The 22,693-nt window shown below is 34.5% G+C and overlaps 4 protein-coding genes across 5 annotated transcripts in view; all 4 read right to left on the bottom strand.

Moving 5' to 3' along the window:
• The window catches only part of LOC143202465 (X-linked interleukin-1 receptor accessory protein-like 2), a 73,681-nt gene extending 68,441 nt beyond the window's left edge, over nucleotides 1–5,240 (bottom strand). Inside the window, exon 1 of the mRNA XM_076414025.1 lies at nucleotides 4,855–5,240. Coding sequence (XP_076270140.1) covers nucleotides 4,855–5,063 — 209 coding nt within the window. The 5' untranslated portion in view covers nucleotides 5,064–5,240. The remainder of the gene's footprint in view (nucleotides 1–4,854) is intronic.
• A 3,481-nt stretch (nucleotides 5,241–8,721) lies between these two features.
• On the bottom strand, nucleotides 8,722–15,924 carry LOC143202473 (uncharacterized). 2 transcript variants are annotated; one of them, XM_076414036.1, is made up of 6 exons: nucleotides 15,790–15,924; nucleotides 13,614–13,731; nucleotides 13,326–13,529; nucleotides 13,173–13,275; nucleotides 9,049–9,259; nucleotides 8,722–8,987 (listed from the first exon to the last, which is right to left on the bottom strand). In XM_076414036.1, exons 1-6 carry the CDS (start codon nucleotides 15,794–15,796, stop codon nucleotides 8,968–8,970), a joined length of 663 nt encoding a protein of 220 aa, XP_076270151.1. In that variant the 5' UTR covers nucleotides 15,797–15,924; the 3' UTR covers nucleotides 8,722–8,967. The 2 variants fall into 2 exon arrangements, with proteins under 2 accessions (XP_076270151.1, XP_076270149.1); XM_076414034.1 differs by having other exon boundaries at nucleotides 9,041–9,259.
• On the bottom strand, nucleotides 10,537–12,416 carry LOC143202464 (potassium/sodium hyperpolarization-activated cyclic nucleotide-gated channel 3). Its single transcript, XM_076414024.1, has one exon. It carries the CDS (start codon nucleotides 12,312–12,314, stop codon nucleotides 10,671–10,673), a length of 1,644 nt encoding a protein of 547 aa, XP_076270139.1. The 5' UTR covers nucleotides 12,315–12,416; the 3' UTR covers nucleotides 10,537–10,670.
• A 2,259-nt stretch (nucleotides 15,925–18,183) lies between the features above and the next one.
• Nucleotides 18,184–21,605, bottom strand: LOC143203271 (uncharacterized). Its single transcript, XM_076415442.1, has 6 exons — nucleotides 21,434–21,605; nucleotides 21,266–21,377; nucleotides 20,119–20,334; nucleotides 18,722–18,824; nucleotides 18,441–18,665; nucleotides 18,184–18,387 (listed from the first exon to the last, which is right to left on the bottom strand). Exons 1-6 carry the CDS (start codon nucleotides 21,513–21,515, stop codon nucleotides 18,223–18,225), a joined length of 903 nt encoding a protein of 300 aa, XP_076271557.1. The 5' UTR covers nucleotides 21,516–21,605; the 3' UTR covers nucleotides 18,184–18,222.
• Between the last annotated feature and the right edge of the window lie 1,088 nt (nucleotides 21,606–22,693).

Raw genomic sequence — 22,693 nt, forward strand, 5'->3', positions numbered from 1 at the left:
ATTGGGCAGATAAACCTATAAGGGTAAAAAACTCACATTTTCTTTTTCCAACCTATAACTTTGGGATGGAGTAGCAGTAAACCATCTGGATGTCAAATAGGCTAGTCAACGTTTATAGGCTCTCGTTAACACCTAACTAGGCATCAACTGACACAGATAAACCTTACGGTTTTTATGTTTCAGTAATTCTCGTTATATATGTCATATAATTGATCATGAGTTACAACATATATGTGGAGCCCTTTACTTATCCTGATTCCTACCTATATACTAAAATAATGCCCATAAGTGTTCAGAAGACATAGATTAGATCCTAGAACCTATATAAGTTTGCCCATCCTATATAAGTTTCTTTTTATTTATGTCCTGATGTGAAATTGTCTGAAAAATAGTTCTCAGCAAGCAAAATTGCCCCATATAACTATAAACAAAATTCCTGACTATACATATTAGATTAAAAAATAACAAAAACTTCAATAGGTACTTTAGTTGATAACAGACATAATAAAAAATTGCAGCTAAAATTCTACATTTATTTCGAAACAATACTATGGTTGTGACTAAATAACACACAATATATACGTAAACCCGATTAAGTTTATCGCAATCTAACGCGTGTTTCATTTCGACAAAAAGTATATCGAACTACATTACTATATGCGGTTAATTAAACATGTATATGTGTTAAATTTTATTACGTGTACATAAAACCGTATATAAATAGCGCATCACTCAGTATGTCACCGGTATAACCCAGGAAACTAAAACTAAACTGGATTTAAAATAGTTATATTATTAATACATATCATTAATATATAATCCAATAAGTAACAGCTTCCCTAGTTTTGACATCACGTGATTAAGTCAAAGCCTTGAAGCACAATTTTGAGGTTAGAAAACAGCCATCGGGGGCCAGATTTCGACTACGCAGTTTCGTTTGTATTGATTGTTTTGGTTCTCTTTATTCGCCAAAAAATTCATTTCAAAATATTCCATTCGTTTCTAAATATAAAAACTGACCACTGTCAATTTCTGGTCAGACCATCTGGGTTAGATTTTGGAAGTAGTGACCTCTACGTGGCAGACTGTAAACTTATTGAGTCCTTCTATCGACTCATAATATTGTTAATATGTTGGATCTATAGATTGCAAAATTGTTATAAAATTTGGCGGAAGAATGTTCCAAATATCCACCATTGACGGATGAAGTTTTCTTTAACGACATGACTGATAACCAGTAGCAGATATTCTGTATTCAACGGGTACTTTTTCTTTTTAAATGGTTAAGATTTGTAACACTTTCTAACCAACAACAGTTTTCACTTTCCCTGAATGTTTAAATTTAGGGTCACCATCAATTACTATAGCATCACTATAACTTGTTTTATTTACACGGGGACATATCCTAACCAAAAAGTCGAAGAATGCCGAGACGATTTTGTTTGCGAAAAAAAGGACTAACGACAGTCAAGTAAACTGTTTTTTATATTCGCGATATAAACAACGATAAAGTTTACGAGCAATAAAAGACAAAAAGCTGTAACGAATATATCCCAGAAGATAAGCGTCCTTGACATTAGGCTCGTTGTTTTTACCCCGAGGTGCTGCTGCCAGCTCTTGTATCTGAAATGGAAACGTCGACCTTGAACATAGACCAACGCTTATACTGGTCCTTTTAAATCCAACATAAATAATTAGATTGGTTTTTTTCGATGAAAATCAATTACGTCTCATCTTTCTTCATCTCGGGCACACTACAATTGAAGATCAGTTAAAATTCTCTGTTATTTTGGTGCAAGAAAACATGTAATCATTACATAAGAGTCTATTAAGTCAAAAGAACATAACCAATATTTCATGTTTGGCTTATTCGATTTTTTTAATTTAATGTACCTTTATAACCCCTTAACAATGAAACTAAAAACCTATTTTACATTCACCAAAAAAAATATGGACGAAACTTGAGTCATCAGTTTTTTTTTTCAGAATTTTGATTTTTTTTTGCCTACCGACTGGCGAGTGACCAACTTTAGAAAACATCCCAGAAGACATCCGGTCTTACCCAGCCTCGTTGACGTGACTGGGATCATTGTCCTTGTTGGATTTTACACTCTTGTCTAGGACAATCACAAACATAAATTTACGACCATGCCACAGCAGGATTCGAACCCGAGGCTATCGCAACAGTAAGAGGACCGTCCTGTTTCCTTTAGCTCTGCGCCACCAAGCCGGCTTATTACTTCTTTTACATTATAGGGAACGAAAAATATACCAAAACATTTTAACTTAGATCCCAACAAAAATATTAGATTAACCTGTGAATCCAAGACAATTTATTCTATTTATATTATATTCTTCAAATATACGTATTATTTTCAATAATTGACAACGTTGCAAATTCAAATCCTTGTACGCATGAACTAGACTATTATATCAACTATTATACTTCAGAAAAACCACACAATAAAAATAAATAGAGTTTCGATGTCATTGTAATTATGATGCCGGTACTTTTTTCAGGCTGAATGAATTGAATTTCAATCCCCTGCATCATAGAGAATTGTTTATTAATAGCATGACCTTATAAAACATAAATGAAGAGCAAGCCAACACGGACACCATTCCAATAATATTAGCAAATACGCCCTGTTTAGAGAAAACCAACCGCAAATAATGTATGTATCAGTTGGGAAGTGCCCGATTGAAAACATTGTGTTGTTACATACACTCGCACGCACACACGAAAAAACTAAAATAAAACCGACATCATTTCGCTATCGCCTCGGAATTTCGTGGAAAGTTTCAAGGTTGCTCGGACTGGGTGTTATTCGAAATGCCTGGAAACCGTATGAGGTTTATGTTCAACGAAGCGAGCGTTCGTCGGATTCGGACTAAGGCGTTTTTCGCATTGTGTTTAAAATATCCACGGGGAAGCGAGAGAGAGATAGCGAGGGTGTTTTTCTTTGTTTGCTTAATTGGGAGAAGATTGTGTGATAACAAATCGAAATATTTATCCAGACGTAAACAAATAGATGATTCTGACACTGAACAGCTGTATCAATAAAAACATATATAGTTAATTGATTTTAAAGATCTGCGTAATGTCTTATTACATGAAAATATAATCCACCTTCCTGTTATATATAGTATCTGTTTATATTTAAAATTATGTCTGATAAAGACGACAGGAAAATTCGAACTAGACGAATCCTGATTGGTTTAGAGTGATCGTACACGTTTCTTTGACATTTGTTTGAAAATAATATTGTATTATATTTTTGGGTTATGTTTATAGATGTTTCCCGTGAAAATTTATTGTAGCGCGTTACTAAATGACCACAAAAACAAAATAAAACTGTATTATAACATTTCAATTCAAGAAAAAAAAGTATATTTTGCAGATATTTTAAGAAACAAGTAGATAATGACATATGACAACAGGAGTAATACTAAAGGTAATAACCGTCAATTAAACTAAATTACTCATAATTTAATATTCTGTTACTAACACAATTTTTCCTTGTTTCAGTTTATAACACTTATAATATTCCATATCGTCATCAGACATAAAATAACCAATTTTTATTGTTTTATAATAGAGCTAATAAACGGAGATTAGTAGATTAATTTTACAGTAAACATCATATTGAGAATAAACTAACTTTACCCAGATATAAGATGTGTGGAAATATGTTCGGAACAAAGGCAATATATACAACATAATATAAAAAACTATGATGGTACCGAAATAAATTGGATTTGATAAAATGTAATGTACAGTCTAACACAAAGAGCCAAGATTAAAAATTAATTCAGATTCGAAAATCAACAAGCAATAGCTAGATTATCACATAAATGTTGAAATAGAGATAAATTATTGGAAAATAAGAAGTAATGGAAACCTAAAATAAAACTAGTAAGAACACAAAAAGGGGAAACTAAAAAAAATATAATTGGTTACAATTTATAATGAATAAAATTACATTTCCACAACTGCATACACAAGGAAGCATATACCAAGGAAGAAAAATAAAAATGCATCATATCAAGATGACATAGTTATAGCAGAAGAAGATATATACTGACAAAAAGCTACAAGAATTGATATCGAAAGGACAAAATCTGAGAGCGACAATGCATAACAAACTAAAACTACTAGTAGTGGTGGCTAGATTATCACATAAACATTGCAACAAATAGATATATTGGAAAATTAACAAAGGAAACGGAAAGCCAAATTGAAACTAGTAACAACCCAAAAAGACTTTATAGTTTACTTACCATACTTAACAAGATAAATAAAAAATAAACTAATATCAGAGACGAACAATTGTTAGTATATGCAGATAACACAATTATAATAGCTGAAAGATATACACTGGAAACGAATAAAGACAAGAACAAAAATATGGTTGCAAACATGATGAATGATCAAGATAGAAATAGTAAAACAAAGTAGGAAAGGACAGTAAAATAAATTTGAACTTCTCATAAATAAATCGACAGACCTAAAACCTAAATAAATTTATGTTTGACTGTAGGGAAAGGACCAAGTGTAATAATTACCGATATACAGATTAGATAAATGATCAAATCTTTAAAAGTACATAAAACCAACTGGTGACGATATAAAAACAAACTTAGCTGGGTTTAATAATTTTGCAATCCCTTATGTTGTATTTAATCTTTTAACACTTATATTTTATTTACTCTTCCTATACATTAATATAAATTTAATGTTATCTGAATAGATAGTGTTTAAATGTTTAAATAGTTTAGTCATTCACTTAAAAATACCAAAACAAAAAAACGGTTTCGATTTTCTGTCATTGAGAGAAAAATTAGAGAACTCACCATTCGATACTCCGGTATCCTTTGGCACAACAATGTAACCCCTTGAACTTGCCCACAATGGCAAACTCGTCGTTCGTCGCTTCTTTGGTGAAATCCATGTCGTTACCGGGCACTTGGAGAGTGTTAAGGGAACAATGATCCGCTATACCAAGTACAATATCCATTACACCGATAGCAATAAACAAAACACTAACAGTTTGAGCGGCCATGGCTCGTTCGTGAATCACACACAGAAGAATCACCGAAAAAATAGACCGGATTAAGTTGGCTTAGACCGACTGGCTCGCTATTTGCATCGTAGCGTATGAAACAGCGGACGAACTTTGCGACTTGTCACGGCGCACTCAACCCAAACGCTCCAACAACGAATGAATCAAACCCAGTCGGAGGAAATCAACTTACCTGTGGAAGTAGGGGACGGTCAGTTGCCCATTGGTCGGCTCGCGCACAGTGGGTCGCGTTGTCGTGGTATCGGTCGTTGCATTGTTGTCGAAGACATATTTATGATCCTGTAATAATGAGGTGTGAGAGGGTGGTAGATTATTTCGTTGTCGTTGGACGTCCATTATTGAACCGTGCAATTTGGAGATACAGAAGATGGGTTAGGTTTTTTTGGGTGGTGTGAAATTTTTGTTTTTTCTTTATTGAAGTAATATTTTCGTTGACAGTAGAGTCGAGTATATTATTTCCAATAAAGCGTCGAAAGTATTGGCAAATTTAGAAACATAAAATCATTAGTATTTTGTAGTCAGAGTCAAACGAAAATTTAAATTGGATGCGGCAACATTGCATTACAAATTTTGATGACGGGCATTGGCTGCCTTATTGGATGGACTATAGAATATTATGACAATATATTCGTTGACATTTGATTGTGTATTGTTGTTAAGTCTCAATATTAGAGTTTTTTAGAGCATTTACAAAACAGCAATTTTCATGTTTCTATAACCTCATTTCGTTCACTGTGATGCTTTCACCAATCCAATCTCACGATGGGCATTCACAGAAGTCTAGCATCAAACTATTCTGTCAATGTTTACAGTCTGTTATAGCTTCAGAGAATAGCCGTGAATTAAGGAAATAAAAATAGAAGACCACAATATCCGAATGAGAGGCGGGTGAAAAATTATTTTTCGGGACATTTGGTTGGTCAAAATCGTGAAAATATTGAGAATAAAATACTGAGCTCGCAGGTACATTATTATTATTTTGTCCGGCAGCGCATGATGGTACTGGCCCGCTGTTGCATACATTCCGGGAATTTTTGTTTTTATTGGGGAATTTTGATAGGATACCTGAGCGCGATGTAATGAAAACGTGGAAGGGAGGGGAAGCGGAGCACGACAGCGGAAGAGCGTTAAGTTACAACAGGTAGATACTTGTATTGAGCGGCACGTCAAAGAGGCAGTGCCCAGCGAGAAACGAAGAAATGCCTTGTTTACATTGTCGGATGGTTTTTTTTCTTCTTGTTCTCTGCTCGATTTTGCAGTTCGGGTGGTAGCACTCCTCTCGACCGTGTGTCTGTGTGTGTGTGTGCGAGAGTTGTTTTTTTAGGACTTGTCGCGACTCGGTAACAGCGGTTCGGGTTTCAGACGGATCGATTGTCTTTTGTTTTCCTTTTGTTTTTTTTCTGTTTTCGTTTCGTTCCGTAACCGCCCGACCGAAGTCGTTACTCAACGTGGGAAAACTGAACGAAAGTCAAACAGACGAAAATCCAGACGGTATCGCCACCATCGCTGCTGCTAATTGGAACCGAGGACTTGCGTCATCGCGTTTTGAGAACCGATGGCTGAAAGACGATATTTGAATCGTAATGATTTAATCATAACATTAAACAAATACATTTCGACACTTCTGTAAAATTAATCTATAAAAAAATATATAAAGTATTTGAAAGCAATGAAATATATTTGGAAAATAAAATGGAACATTACCACATAATTCAAATTATTTAAGATAGTTTCAACAATAAAAAAGTATTTATAAGCAGAGTCTGTGACTAAAATGTAATTTAATTTAAATAATAGAAGTTATAAAAGCAATGATCCTCAATTGAGTATAGTGTGAATAATATATTTGACATATCAATTAAATAGGATTAAAACAATTTTAGGATGGTTTGAAAAATAAGCATTTAACAGAGAAAAGAAATCTGTAAAAAAGTGCATCATAGCCAAATAATGTCTAGTATTTCGGATAGATGCCCCAATAAAAAAAAGCAATGAAGAAATCTGTAGAGTATTAGCATTCTACACAAATAGTGCAACCTATAAAGGATAGGTGACGCCAAAAATTGTTTCAGGAAAGAAATGTACGAAAAGTTCACCGCATTCGACACCGCAGATCATAGTGTAATTCGCTAGAGGACCGGCGACAAAAAAATTACAGGTTTCTTTCCTTCGATTAGAAGTGTATTACAGATTTGCTTAGTTTTATTTGGTTTCCTATGGTTTTTTTTCAAATATAAGCTTTGTGGGTGTAGTGTTTCTTCAAATTTATTTAAAATTAGATTTTTTTAGTTTTTAGAAAAATAATATTATATATTATAACATGTATATTCTCTACTTAAGTTCTTGTAATAAGTGCATTTTTTTTGGAATCAGCAGTTCCTGCAAAATTAATTGCTTCGTTTTCCCAAAAATTATGATTTAAGCTAAAAATAACTTAATAAGGTAAACAACAACAAACTAAAGGTATTCTCTCATGAGAATTTATCTGCACAATGAAGGGTTTGCTCTTTGCATTTTAGACCAAGATATACCCAAATGTGGCAGACAACTCCTTAATAAAGATGCAGTTTCTAGTTGGAACCAAAATAGTGTAAAATGATAATGGAAAATTGAGATCTGAAAGTATTAATATAGTTGGGCCCAAAATTACTAGAGAAGAGAATATTCGTAATGATTGAACCATTTCAGCAAGATTATTTTTAGACACAATTACTATGCTTAATAAATTTGAATATTGTATTTTGAGTATATTTTGTACAAATTGTTTTTTAATTTTTTATGTACTTAGAAAATATTTTAAACGAATTTTAACTAGTATTTAAATAAAATATTTTATTAAAATTCAATTTTTTTATTTTCCCCTGTAGTATTGATACATATTATTATTTTTAAATTTACCCCTGTACTAAATAAAACCGATTTGCGCGCCTTCTAGTGACGTGGACGAGCATAACTTGCTTAAAATTTTATAAACGGGAGATGGTATTCTCAATCTGTCTATTTAGCGGTTTTATTCAATTTTCTTCGAATTACAGGAAATTATTTTATATCCTTTCATTATTTACATTTCAAAGAAGGAATCTGTGAAAAGCTCCCAGCGCATCCCTCAGAATTCGATAACAATTATATATTTTTTAAATTTCCTTTATTTATACAATATACAGAAAATGAAGAACACTAATTGTATAAAGCGTAAAAAATGTACTTCAAATATCAATTAAATAATAAATATAACAAATTTATTATTATATTTCTAACAATAATAATTAAGATTAAGCATTGTAACCTCATAGTACACGTTATATGTGATAGATGTCACAACATGTTCACGGAAGAAGAAATCTGTAAAAATGTTCATTTTAACCAGATAGTACACGTTACGTGTAATAGATGTCACAATATGTTTATTGAAAAAGAAATCTGCAAAAATGTGCATTTTAACCAGATAGTACGTGTTAGATAGGATAGTTGTCACAATATGTTCCTCGCAGAAGAAATCTGTAATATAGTGGATTTTAATCATATAGTACATGTAACTTATGATAGATGTCACAAGGTGACGTTTGTACTCCTTGCGCATTCGTCATATTATGGATTTTTTTGAAAAATTTACACAAATACAAAAAATTACACAAAATTTCGATAACGCAAAACTTTATTAATGTTTCTTGGTTTTGTATCAATTAATGATTATATATAAACTAATAATTTATACACAATTTCTAGCATAACGGATTTAAGATAACAACAAATAAACAATATATAAATGAATCAAATATCATTGGATCCGACACATTCGCCATAGTTTTCTTAAAATCGTGTCAATATATATGCAATGAGATCGGGATTCGAATTGTAATGTTCGCTTTTTGTTAATTCATGTTTACTCCTCTGTTTCATAATCTACAATATTATAATATTTGTATTAACTTTTTTTTACAAAAAAATTACTATACCTCCATACAGCTGCAATTTCTCCAATCAATTTCCTCCACTTTATTTATGTTATAAATCAATAAATTGGTCATGTAGAGTAGAACGGGATTGAACAAACATTCCTTGAGGCATTTCGGTTCATACGTGTTCCACATGGCCAGGATATATCGGGTTCTAGTTAATATATCCGATACGATGGGTCCTAAGTCTGGATTGTTTAGTAGTCCATCTAATGAAGCCTATAACAGATGACATATATGTATGTGTACTCATATCGTTCGTATGTTTGTATTTTTGACAGGCTTGTAAGGAATCTATATTAACGAAATCTGTAAAAATCATTTAAATAGTTGCCAAATTAGTAGTTAATTTTCTTTCCGGCGATGTCTTGTTTTAGGAAAAGCTTAATTCTGTTAGTCAGTCGATCGTAAAACCATAAAACGCTATCACTGTCTTTACCCTGGGCGTCTTTATTTATTTTAGATTTGCATTGTACGACTAAATGCCACAAAATCTCTCTAAAATTTTGAAATGTCGAGAAAATTTCCACGGCAAGTCTTGAATATATTTAAATAGATATTGTGCAATGTTACGAAGCAAGTCTCCAAAGAAGGAATTATGAATAATCATACAAGAGTGTGAGAGTGACTTGTAAGCTTGTAGTAGTGAAATCCGTTAAAAATGCTGTTGCTGGACTTGTAAAACTAAACTTTATTGCATTGGTTGAGTGAATTGCCGTCATATATATCCAGCAAGTAAAATTAACAGGTCAAATGAAAAGTCCCCGGCCTGACACATATAATTAAATCCAAAAATTTGACAGCTTTCGGATCATTAGTTTGTGAATTATAGCGTTTTGAGTGAACCAAATTTTGTTATTGTGAAAAAAATAAAAAGCAATTTTGCGTGTTGATAAAATATTGCTTTTTGAAGGGAAAAAATACAGTTGAGGCAAAAACTTGGCTTGATGCCGAGTTTCCAGGAAAATCAACCATCAAGGATTGGTATGCTAAGTTTAGACGTGGTGAAATGAGCACGATGAACGCAGTGGACGCCCAAAAGAAGTCGTTATTGATGAAAACATTTAAAAAATCCACAAAATGATTTTGAATGACCGTAAATTAAAATTTAATGAAATAGCAGACTGTCTAAAGATATCAACTGAACGTGTACATCATATCATTAACGATATTTGGGTATGAGAAAGCTCTGTGCAATGTGGGTACCGCGCGAGCTCACTTTTGACCAAAAACAACGACGAGTTGATGATTCGGATATTGATTCTGACAACAAGATACTAATGTAAATAAAATAATAAATTATAAGCTAGTTGGCAATGGCTAGTACTAATATATTAATAAATTGAACAGATTGTTAAATTACAGAGGCTAACAACATAAGTTTCAGATACCCCTTGTAACACAAAAGTTTCCTATGGTATGTTTTATTATATTAGGTCAATATTACCCCAAAATTAATTCACAAAAATATTCTATTATTATATATGAAACTTGCAAAATATAAGTACTGAACATAAAAACAAACTAGTTTTTTTGCTAAAATGCTTCAAACTACTAACACAACGTACTGACTAAAATGTTTATAAACAATTAGAACATCTAAAACCTTAGATCAACCAGCTGAGTGATATCATTTTTGAGACTTGTACGTCATCTCGAACAGAATCTTCTTGTAGTTCTCCTCAAGCTCCCGGATTTCCTTGATCCTCTCCTCGGCCAGCCTGAGCAGGGCATCGAAGACCTCCGCGTTGTTCCTGAAGCACCTGTCGAAGTTACTCTTGCTCAGTTTGTAGACCCGCGATATCTCTATGGCGACCACGGTTGCTGTGCGATGCTTTTCCTTGATGAGGATGGCGACCTCGCCGAAATGGGCGCCATCCTGAAGGTGACCCACTTCCTTGCCGGATGGAGTGAAGACAGCCACCGTGCCGTTCTCCAGGAAGTACATACAGTCGGCCGGCGTACCAGACTGCGTGATTATCTCGTTGGGAAGAAAGATCTCCGGTACCAAATACGTGATGACCTGCTCCACTTCCTTCGGGGACAGTTTGGAGAAGATGGTGACGGAATTTATCAGGGTCTTGCAAAGGAACACGTTGATTTCCTTCTTGAGATTCATGGAGAACATGTTCTTGATGAACTTCTCGTTGAAGAACACCCTCTGGTACTTGTACATGTAGTAAGTCAGCAGTCTCTCCCGTAACTCCGGGGGTATCTGTTTGGCCTTGATGTACTCCTCTAGCTCCACCATCACCTCCCGGAACTTGATCTTCACCGAGTTCTGGGACACGAAGTTGCGTAACAGTATGATCCAGGTGATGGTGATCATTAGTTTACCCACGAGGTAGTTAATGCTGCCCACGGTGATCTCTTCGGTGAGTTTGTAGGGGATTTTTATCTCTGGCAGGTATATAAGCATCGTGTACTGAGCGGTTCTGAAGAAGGTCCTGACGTACTTCTCGCGCAAGCTCATACGGAGAAATGAGGGTTTGAGCCAGGAGTCGGGATGAAGCTGCCCGGTGATAACCTTGCGATATTGAGGCACACCCACGTGCAGACACGTCATCATGTGCATGATGAACATGGTGAAGAAGAAGAACGACACCAAGAATACCTTCTGGGCACTGATGTTTAGGTAGTACGCTATGGACCTTATCGAGTAGAAGAAAGTGACGGTCCTGCGCAACTTCAACAGGATACAGGTGTTGAAGAACAAGTACCACGGCTTCGGCAACAGGGGGTAAACAAAGAACATCTTCGGGATGGCGGAGAGGACGTCGCAGAAAAACAACCCGCTGTAGATGTACCTCTTAGCGATTTGCTTCCGGCACAGTTCGATCTTCTTCGTTTTCGCCACGGAGTACCCGATGAAGAACTGCAGGACGATGTCCAGCCAGGAGAGGACGTCCAGGATGAAGATCGTCCACAGTATGCCCTCGATCTGCAGCGGCCTCACCCGTATGAAGCTCCACTCCATCAGCTTTAGGACCACCAGGGGACCGTAGAAGAAAAAGCACCAGATGTCGTAGTACTGTTTGAACAGGCTTAGAGGGTGGATGGTCCACTGGTACAATTTCGATTGACGTTTCTTTTCATTCAGCAAGGCCACCTCGCTGTTGAAGTACTCCAGCACAATGGGATGACGTTCGCTGACCAGGGCGCTTCTTGCGAACGCTAATTTGATCCCTTGCAAGCAGCTAGGGTTGTCAATGTCCGGCGGGTACACTATGGCAGAGTCTATGTTGATTATCAGGGACCTTTGTAGATGGTCCATTATGAAATACGTATCAACTCTCTAACTTTGATATGTTATTATTATGTCAGTTTTCGGACAGATATGTCAGTGTCACCGCCATATCATACCATAGAAACCAAAAACCAAATACCAACACACCAATTTAGGTTAATTAACAAACATTTAACAACTTGTGAGGTACATGAGATCTACCGGAAAGTCATTACCGGTTTTTTTTCTAGTATTGGCCATTTGATTATATATATCTTGCCCATCTTTCTAAAAAAACTGTTTGTTCTTTGAGGGAAACCGTTCATCGAACCATTTTCTAACTTCTTCGAAATTGGCGAAGACAGCATTCTGTCTCTTTTTAACTAGAAAAAGATCAGAAGGAAAATATCGTCTAATTCTAAAAGGAATTTACAAATTGCGGCATATATTAAACATCTTGATGACGTATGTAAAAAAAATTTAATATACTATAGATACGTTACATTATTTCTACACAGGTGGTATAGAAAAAACTTATTTGTAAATATAATATAACAACCCTACACTACAAACTATTGTGGCTGAATAATTAACTGTGGTTTAAGTTCTTCTATAATATAAGCATTAGGTACTACAATGTTAAAATAAATTATATTTGATAACATTATTTTTGTTCCATTGCTTTATTACATTTTTATTTTATTATATGTCAGAATTAAAAGAGACCATAGTCAATTTTGATGCGGCAACATTGCAACGTACCGACGTCATAAATTTTGATGTCGTGCATTGGCTGTTTTATTAAAAGGGCCTTTTGATGCAACAAATCCCTTATTATTGAGGTTAGTATGTGAAAATGTATACCAGGATGATTGTTATTGCTGTTAATTGAAATCATATACTCACAGGACCATGTCTAAATTGGACATCTAGGTTAATATCCAGAAGTTGGTCGAAATCCGCCGGTACAGTATAGCACACGGTCATGGTAATATCAGACAATAGAGCTCTGTTGAAATAAGAGTCATTGACTTGCTAGAGTTTCCAAAAGCTATTTACTTATACTGTCCTTTGCCATAGAAGGGTATCTCGTCCTTGATGACCATGTCCGCATCATAATCGCAAGAGAAAGACCAATCTGGCACGATGATCTCGTTCACACAAATGTCGTAATCCCCACTGATGTCGATCGAATCCACGATAACATTCCGATAACTTGTTAAATTAAATTCTAACAATGGATCAGTGATTTTTAGAGAACCCCTGAAAAATATCGCAAAATTTAGTGCGTCGGTGGGTGGAGTTAAAGGCAAGGAAGGATATTCAACAAATAACTCATATACTTACTCAGCTGGTATGTTAGGATTATTGGAAAAGTTAAACATTCTGCTGTCCCACAGTTTATATTCTCCATCATATATCAGTGCGTTCATAAACGTTATGATCCGGGCAGTAATATCTATAACTGTGGAAAGAAATATGGCTAAATTTAACAGGTCAATTAAATCTATATGTTTTTTAGTTAGCCATAACCCTCAAAAGATGCGTGTATACATTTGACAGCTTTCGGATCAGTAGTTTGCGAATTATAGCATTTTCAGTGAACCAAATTTTGTTATTGTGAAAAAAATGGATAAAAAGGAATTTTGCGTATTGATAAAATATTGCTTTTTGAAGGGAAATAAATACAGTTGAAGTAAAAACTTGGATTGATGCCGAGTTTTCAGGAAAATCAATCATCAAGGATTGGTATGCTAAGTTTAGACGTAGTGAAATGAGCACTGAAGATGGACTCCCAAAAGAGGTTGTTACCGACGAAAACATATAACTGTCGGATCATTATTTTGTGAATTATAGCATTTCGAGTGAAGCAACTTTCATTATTGTGAAAAAAATGGTTATATAGGATTTTCGCGTGTTGAGAAAGTATTGCTTATTGTAGGGAAAATACAGTTGAAGCAAAAACTTGGCTTGATGCCGAATTTCCGGACACTGCCTCAGGAAAATCAACCATCAAGGATCGGTATGCTAAGTTTAGACGTGGTAAAATGAACACCGAAGACGGTGAACGCAGTGGACGCCCAAAAGAAGTTGTTACCGACGAAGACATTTAAAAAATCCACAAAATGATTTTGAATGGCAGACAATTGAAACTGAATGAAATATCAGACATTCTAAAGATATCAAATGAATGTGTATATCATATCATTCACGAATATTTGGGTATGAGAAAGCTTTGTGCAAAGTGGGTGCCGCGCGAGCTCACTTTTGACCATAAACAAACAGTGTTTGAAGATCATCAAGCGTAACAAACCCGAATTTTTGCGTCAATATGTAACAATGGATGAAACATGGCTACATCATTTCACTCCGAAGTCCAATCGACAGTTATCCGAGTGAACTGCACAAATGGATCCGCTCCAAAGCATGGGAAAACGCAACAGTCGGCTGGCAAGGTTATAGCATCTGTATTTTGGGATGCGCATGGAATAATTTTTATTAACTACCTTGAAATAGGAAGGACCATCAACAGCGACTATTATATAGCGTTATTGGACCGTTTGAAGGACGATATCGCCGAAAAACGGCCACATTTGAAGAAAAAGAAAGTGCTGTTTTTCCAAAACAATGCACAGTGTCACAAGTCAGTGAAAACGATGACAAAAATCCATAAATTGGGCTTTGAATGTGTTTTACTATGGTAGGCCGGCGACTTTTCAATTGACCTGTTAGAATAGCATTTGGTATGGATAAACTTTTGAAATTTTTCAAGTGTTAGTTATGTAAAACAGTAATCCACGTTTTGAGCATTTCAATGATATCACCGTTAGAAAGCTACAAAAATAAAGAAATTTCCTCATAATTAAACCGTAAACCTCTTAATTGAATTGATTTTCTACCACAAAATATAGAATGATGCGTGTACTCGTAGCCAAGTTCTTTGTTTTCAGGGATGTGGAGGTTCAAATAGAGTTTCCAAGGGATTCTGCTCTAGCGCTCTATCATTATTTAAATAAATTTCAGGAAACTTCTTATGATATTCTATATCGAGTTTTCGAACAGGAGGGTTTATTGTTTGAATTTCAGACCGACTAGATGATTATGGATCCGAATATGGAAGATTATTGCTTAATAGAGATGCAATTCCTTACTTTCAAAGTGTGAAATCCTTTTAGCACTATTTTATGATTGCCTAAAAATGGATCTATGACCTCGTCAAAATCGGTCTCCTTTGATTCTTCAAGCAGAATCAGCAAAATACTTCGGCATAAACCTCGGTGGTAGGTCAAATTGGAAACATCGTGCTGGACAAAAATCAGAGCAGATTAGACTCAAAGTCAAGCAACTGTACTGCTTACTTAGTCTTATTAAGAAAATATTATATGATTCGGACGCTAGTAAGAAGAGGTCAACAAAATTTAATATGCTCCCTGATTTCATTACCACTTTTATTAAAAGAAAAATGGGTAAAAATCGTGGATTTTTTTCAAAACCCCCTCTAAGAAAAACTAGATTGACATACCATCCATGCTTGATACCGCTTGTGCAGTCACTGTTCGACGTTTCGACGCTTCAAACTCTCGGTCTTTACTATTTCTTGAATTACCTTGGCGAATATGTGATACATTTTAGTTAATTGACGTTTACAGCATCTGTATTTGTTTCTAATTCCACAAAATAGCAGATCTAATCCTATGATTAACTGATGATGGTTATTGAAGACAAGATCTCCCGCTGCAACTGGCATGATTAATAAATAAACGATTGTTATTATAAATTATATCCGTCTAATACACGATAAGAAACATCAGATCTTTTATTTAATGAACCGTAATTAATTGAAATAACAGTTTAATTGTTCTCAGATATTTATAGGGTGAACGCTTTGTTTGATATTAACGGATTTATACAGAGTGGACGAAAAGTTATTTAACATTTCAAATAAACAAATTACCTTTTATTTTTTTATGTTTCGATTTCGACAAAAACTTTTTATGAATTATGTTTTCTACTATAAAATTACTTACATTTTTCTGTTGCTCAACTAGATTTTGTAGCATTAATGGAAACCTCACTATCTTGCGGATACTATGACTGAGATAGGATGTGTTATTATATTATAATAAAGATTGAAATAGTAGATACTAGTGATCATTATTTCACTTTAAAATAGCGGTTATTGAGAAAAATGGTATTATAACAGGTCAATTGAAAAGGCCCGGCCTACCATAATAAAATACATTTTCTTGGCAAAATTAGTTTTATTTATTTATTTATTCAACATAATTCCCTTCAAAAGTGATACACTGATTATAGCGACCCTCCAACTTTTCGATACCATTTTGTAGTACGATTTGTCCTTTGCTTCAAAATAGGCCTCAGTTTCGGCGATCACCTCTTCATTCGACGAACATTTCTTCCCAGCGAGCATTCTTTTGAGATCTGAGAACAGGAAATAATCGCTGGGGGCGATCTAGAGAATACGGTGGAAGAGGAAGCAATTCGAAGCCCAATTCGTAGATTTTTGACACGGTGCATTGTCTTAGTGAAGCAGCACTTTCTTTTTCTTCAAATGCGGCCGATTTTCGGCGATTTCATCCTTTAAACTGTCCAATAATGCTATATAATAATCGCTGTTAATGGTCCTTCCTTTTTCAAGGTAGTCAACGAAAATGATTCCATACGCATCTCAAAATACAGATACGCCATAACCTTGCCAGCCGACTGTTGCGTTTTCTCACGCTTTGGAGGGGGTTCATCGTGTGCAGTCCACTCAGATGATTGTCGATTGAACTTCAGAGTGAAATGATGGAGCCATGTTACATCCATCGTCACATATCGACGAAAGAGCTCGGGTTTATTATGCTCGATCATCTTCAAACACTGCTCCGAATTATCAACTCATCATTGTTTTTGGTCAAAAGGGAGCTCGCGCGGCATCCATTTTGCACAGAATTTTCTCATACTCAAATGTTCATAATGATATGATGTACGCGATCAGTTGATATCTTTAGTGTGTCTGCTATTTCATTCAGTTTCAATTTACTGCCATTCAAAATCCTTTCGTGGATTTTTTAAATGTTTTCGTCGGTAACAACTTCTTTTGGGCGTCCACTGCGTTCACCATCTTCAGTGCTCATTTCACCACGTCTAAACTTAGCATACCAATCCTTGATGGTTGATTTTCCTGAAAACTCGGCATCAATCCAAGTTTTTTACTTCAACTGTATTTTTTCCCTTCAAAAAGCAATATTTTATCAACACGCAAAATTCCTTTTTATCCATTTTTTTCACAATAACAAAATTTGGTTCACTCGAAATGCTATAATTCGCAAACTTTGTTGAAGGTTGTTTGGAAAGGTTGTGCAAAAGATTGATTTTATTTTAAAAAGTACAGAGAAGAAAATACTTTGGTGAGCATTGCGGTAAATTTCCTGAGGAATGTTCCTCTTATTCCACACTTGATGAAGAATGATTATGGACTGAGGTGTCAGTTATTTATTCAAGAAATGACTTGAAAACATTTAATGAGGCACTACCTTCTCTAAAATCTTTAATAGCAATCAATCTTATAGACACATTAAAAAAGATTAGGCAATTATTAGGAATAGTGGTAGCAGCTCTCTTGACAACATCAGAGGCCGAAAGGTGTTTCTCATCACTAAAACGCATCAAAACCTTTCTCAGAAATGACCAAAGATCGTTATAATGTAACAGTGCTTTCCATGTTATCTATTAAAAAACAGTTTATCTCCGAAATATACAATTTTAATCACCACTGGTTACAAGTATCAGGAACAGTTTGATCTACCTGAAATCAAGATGATGTTTCTTTTAGGAAATAAATTCACTTACTGAGACATCTTGTGATATCCCTCGCGAATATGTACTGAAGACAAGAATTAAGTAAAAGATCTTATGATATTGTTTTTTATTACAGGAAAAGGTCTTATAATTACAGTTTATCTACCATATTTTTGCTGACATACTCGACAAGTGAACGAGTCAGTTCCTCGGCAATACTCTTGAAATGTTCCTCTTTATATTCACTTAATTTGACGCCGTTATTTCCTTGAAACATGCCTCTCAATGCAGCACTCTTTGATAAAGAACATGTAGCCTATGATAACAATATTTGAGTCAATATCCACACTTAGTCTCTATAATATTTACTTGACATTCTGATTCAGCCATTGATAGGTACTGACTGATACTTAGCGACTGATCCTCCGGATGTATCGCGTTATTTATTGCTGTTTTTATTAAAGTGCTAAGGACGCATGAGATACAGTCAATTTCGCTGTTGTAAAACATGATGGCCAATTGCTCCAAGGCTGACAAGGTCTCCGACAGTACTAAACTGAGTTCTGGGTTGTTCCAGAAGCCGTTGATCGATATCTGGAACAGGAGTGGTCAAAAATCAAAGATAACTAAACTAGGCGGGTACTACTCACTTCATTCGCCCGTAATTTAGGTACGATAGTTAAGGTATTAACTTTCAAGTTGGTTATATCGAATGTTACTAATATTGGGACTGCCATATTTTTTATTAGAAACCTATAAACAATGGTAGTTCGTTAAATATTATAGATCTCTCAAATCACTCGAAAAATTACTTAAGTAACAATATTTTGACAAAAATTGGAGCAGTAAAATGCCATTTTAAAGGTCATACCTTCGTAACTACGGATGAGAGTTGTATGTATATTTATGACCCTCATTATGCGTCCCGAAAAATTAACCAAAAAGGTGTTTTTTTGAGGCATCGAAAGTGACTTCTTCGTGTCTTATTTCAAAATTAATAAATGAAGAATCGCATCAAAACATTTGTGGAAATAAAAAAAATCATCAGTGAATTCTCTCGTACAACAAAAGGAAACGCGAGAGACGTTGAGAGGATACATTAAAAATCGTCGTGGTCCGGTAGATTCATATTCGCTATATGTAAATACTAATACAACATATCGGCAACATTGCAGTCGGCCTGACATCATTTTGCTCTCGAATGTCGGAAGTTGAATGGTTCTATCCGCTAGTCTTGGAGTGCAGTACCCTGCAGCAGTTACCAAATTTAAATGCAAGAGCTATATATTATATACTAAATAATAAAAAAAATAATAAAATAAAATAGTTTATTCAAAGCTTTTTTGTACATACGTCATCAAGATATTTAATGTATTGCCTGCCGCAATTTGTAAATTAGTTTCAGAATCAGACAATATTTTCCTTCTCATTTTATTCTAGTTAAAAAGAGACACAATGCTGTCTGATTAGTTCGAACGCGTAAACGAATGAGCCCATCAAAATCGTCCGGTTGTCAGACGTATGCAAAATTCTTGAAAGCAATAGTGATAAGAGTTTATAACTCTAACCTATAAAGTATTTTGCCTGTATAATTAACTGTAGTTTTTAGATGTACTATAATGTTAAAATAAATTATATTTGATAACATTTTGTTCAATTATTTTATTTAGATTAGAATTGTGTTGTATATCAAAGCCCAACTGAACTAAAACTCGGAGTTGATGCGGCAACATTGCGACGTTTTGAAGTCACAAATTTAGATGACGTATGCACAAAATGACATTGATTAGACTATATATGTTAATTTTAGAAAAATAAATCGCATCCATAAAGCAAATAGCCTAAGGATAAATTTGGCAACATCGACTTTTAGCATTTCGGTTTGTTGCCAGTGTATTGCGCCGACCAATATACGAATGGTGCCGAAAGTAGCCGAATCTCCAGACCACGATGACTTTTAATGTTGCCAGGTTTACCATAGTCTGGCTTTTGGTTGTTCATACATAGATCGTCCATACGTAGTTCGAGATAACAGAGATATACCTACTTAATGTCACCGCTTCCATAAATTGGTATACTGTTAAAGAGGCCCATATCTGCTTCGTAGGATTGTATTACCAAACCGCTGGCGGGTAGCATGACGGCGTTCAGCTCCAGCGTAAGAATATTCGTGTCGTCATCGATAGATACATTCATATCATTGACGTAGTTTAATTTTTCAAGTCCCACCACGGTTACGTCCGGTATTTTAAGGGTACCAGCACTGAATAGAATAAAACCTAACTGAAATTATGATCTAAGAAATTAAAACTAGTTTGTTGTCCAACTGAACTTAATTATTCTAATCTCGGCATTATCTTTCATTGAAACTTAACGTCAGTACATTAAAACAACATATAGTCTATTCAAAGTTATTTTGTACATACTTTATTTAAATTTATGACATCGAAACGTCGCAATGTTGCCTCGTCAACTCTGAGTTTTAGTTCAGTTTGGCTTTGAAACACAACAAAATTCTAATCTAAATAAAATAATTGAACAAAAATGTTATCTCTATAAAATCAAATATAATTTATTTTAACATTATGGTACATCTAAAAACTACAGTTAATTATACAGCTACAATAGTTTATAGGTTAGAGTTATAACCTCCTGTTACCATTGCTTTCAAGAATTTTGCATACGTCTAACAACCAGACGACTTTGACAGGTTCATCGTTTACGCGTTCGAACTAATCAGACAGCATCTTTTTAATGAGAAGGAAGATATTGCCAGATTCTGAAACGAATTTACAAATTGCGGCAGGCAACACATTAAATATCTTGATGACGTATATACAAAAAAACTTTGAATAGACTATATGAGTCATCTACAAGTGACATCTGTTAGAAAAATCGGTATTGACTTTGCGGTACACCTGGTACATTTCGTAGTTTAAAAATATAAATTATATAATTGCAAAGAAAACAAAGATAAAGATAGTTTTACATTTATAGATCTAAATTGCAAACATTTGATGGCTAATATTAAAGAAACAACGACGCACTTTTACAAGGTTACCAAAAAGTTGCAGGAGAAACACATAATAAAAGAATAGAGTTGGTAAAGAGCCCTTTGATATAAATAAAATAAAAAGGTAAAAAAAATAAAAAAATAAAATATATTACCCAAATTTGTTATCATAAATACTTACAAAAAATCAAGTCCTATATCATTCAGATTTATCTCTTGTTCTTCAAGGATTGTTAGGTTCTTTTTACTGTTTATAGAATCATTAGACGACACGATAGCCATTTTTATAAGACCTAGAGAAAAAAACAAATGTTTACTATTGTTGACTATACATAATATTACACATTACCTTCGATAACTCTATTTAAACCATCAGTAAGTGTTAAAAAAGGAAAAGTACTAAAGAATAATAAGAGAATAAGGCGCGACATTGTTGCAGATTAATCTTGAGTAAACTGTTTATAATTATATACTATAGAATACAATCCAAATATGTTACTGTTGTATGAAATTTCTATTAGATAGTTTGATTTAGGTTTGGCGATAAATACTTCAACTTATCGCCAATTCAGATTATCTCTTCCAATTAGAATTATTATCAGATAACTTGAACAATACGTTGAAAAACAACAAAACGTTCATAACGTTTTTTAAATTATGCTTATGTCTTAAGGATATCATCTAATTGGAAAGTGGTGGACCAGATGTCTGAATAATATGACCGCAGAGGGTAACGTCATCACTGCATCTTTAATTAAGTCGAATTGTTATGGGATGTGACAAAGAATAACTATAATAGACATACAGATCGAGAAAAATATACAATCAAGGACTGTTTGGATATGTGGAAAGAATTGTCCGTAATAACAAACTTCGGTTTGGATAAACTTTATCAAATACACAATATGAGAGCTAGAGAAAGAAACTTTCTTGATGTGTGATTATGATTTAATGTTGACAATACGAAGACAGGGTGATGACGGTGGAAACAACTAAAGATGCATAATTAAAATAAGTTTGCTGTCCAAAATCGTATTGTAGACTGTGAAAGATTTATGTTTTTAGATACGTATGTTCGAACTAATCAGACAGCATCTTTTTAATGAGAAGGAAGATATTGCCAGATTCTGAAACGAATTTACAAATTGCGGCAGGCAACACATTAAATATCTTGATGACGTATATACAAAAAAACTTTGAATAGACTATATTCATAATGTAGCGACTTTGAGGCATGTCGAATTTTACATAGTGGAATAATGGTCTACAAAATACCCAGAAATATAATCCCAGATGTTGAACACGGGCGGGGCGCCAGCAGCGCCAACTAGAACCCGATAACGAATAGCTGGCAACCCCTAGACATTTATCTGGGATGTTATTGAAGAGTATTTCCAATCGTTAAGTACCCGACCATCGTTTGGTTTAGACGTCCCACCATCACTGCCCAAGCCTCGTCTCCAGGTAAAATCGCTGCCATCCATTTTATCTGTTTTATATTTTTCACATTTTTTATATAGCCAATAAATAACGGTCACATAATGTAAACACCACTGTTTTATTTAGTTTTACTTCCATTCACCGAGCCATATCTATTTAGCCTATAATA

This window comes from Rhynchophorus ferrugineus, unplaced genomic scaffold (genome assembly GCF_030347505.1).
Source record: "Rhynchophorus ferrugineus isolate W39M unplaced genomic scaffold, kcgeb_rfMv2 rfM9, whole genome shotgun sequence".
Classification (NCBI taxonomy): domain Eukaryota; kingdom Metazoa; phylum Arthropoda; class Insecta; order Coleoptera; family Curculionidae; genus Rhynchophorus; species Rhynchophorus ferrugineus.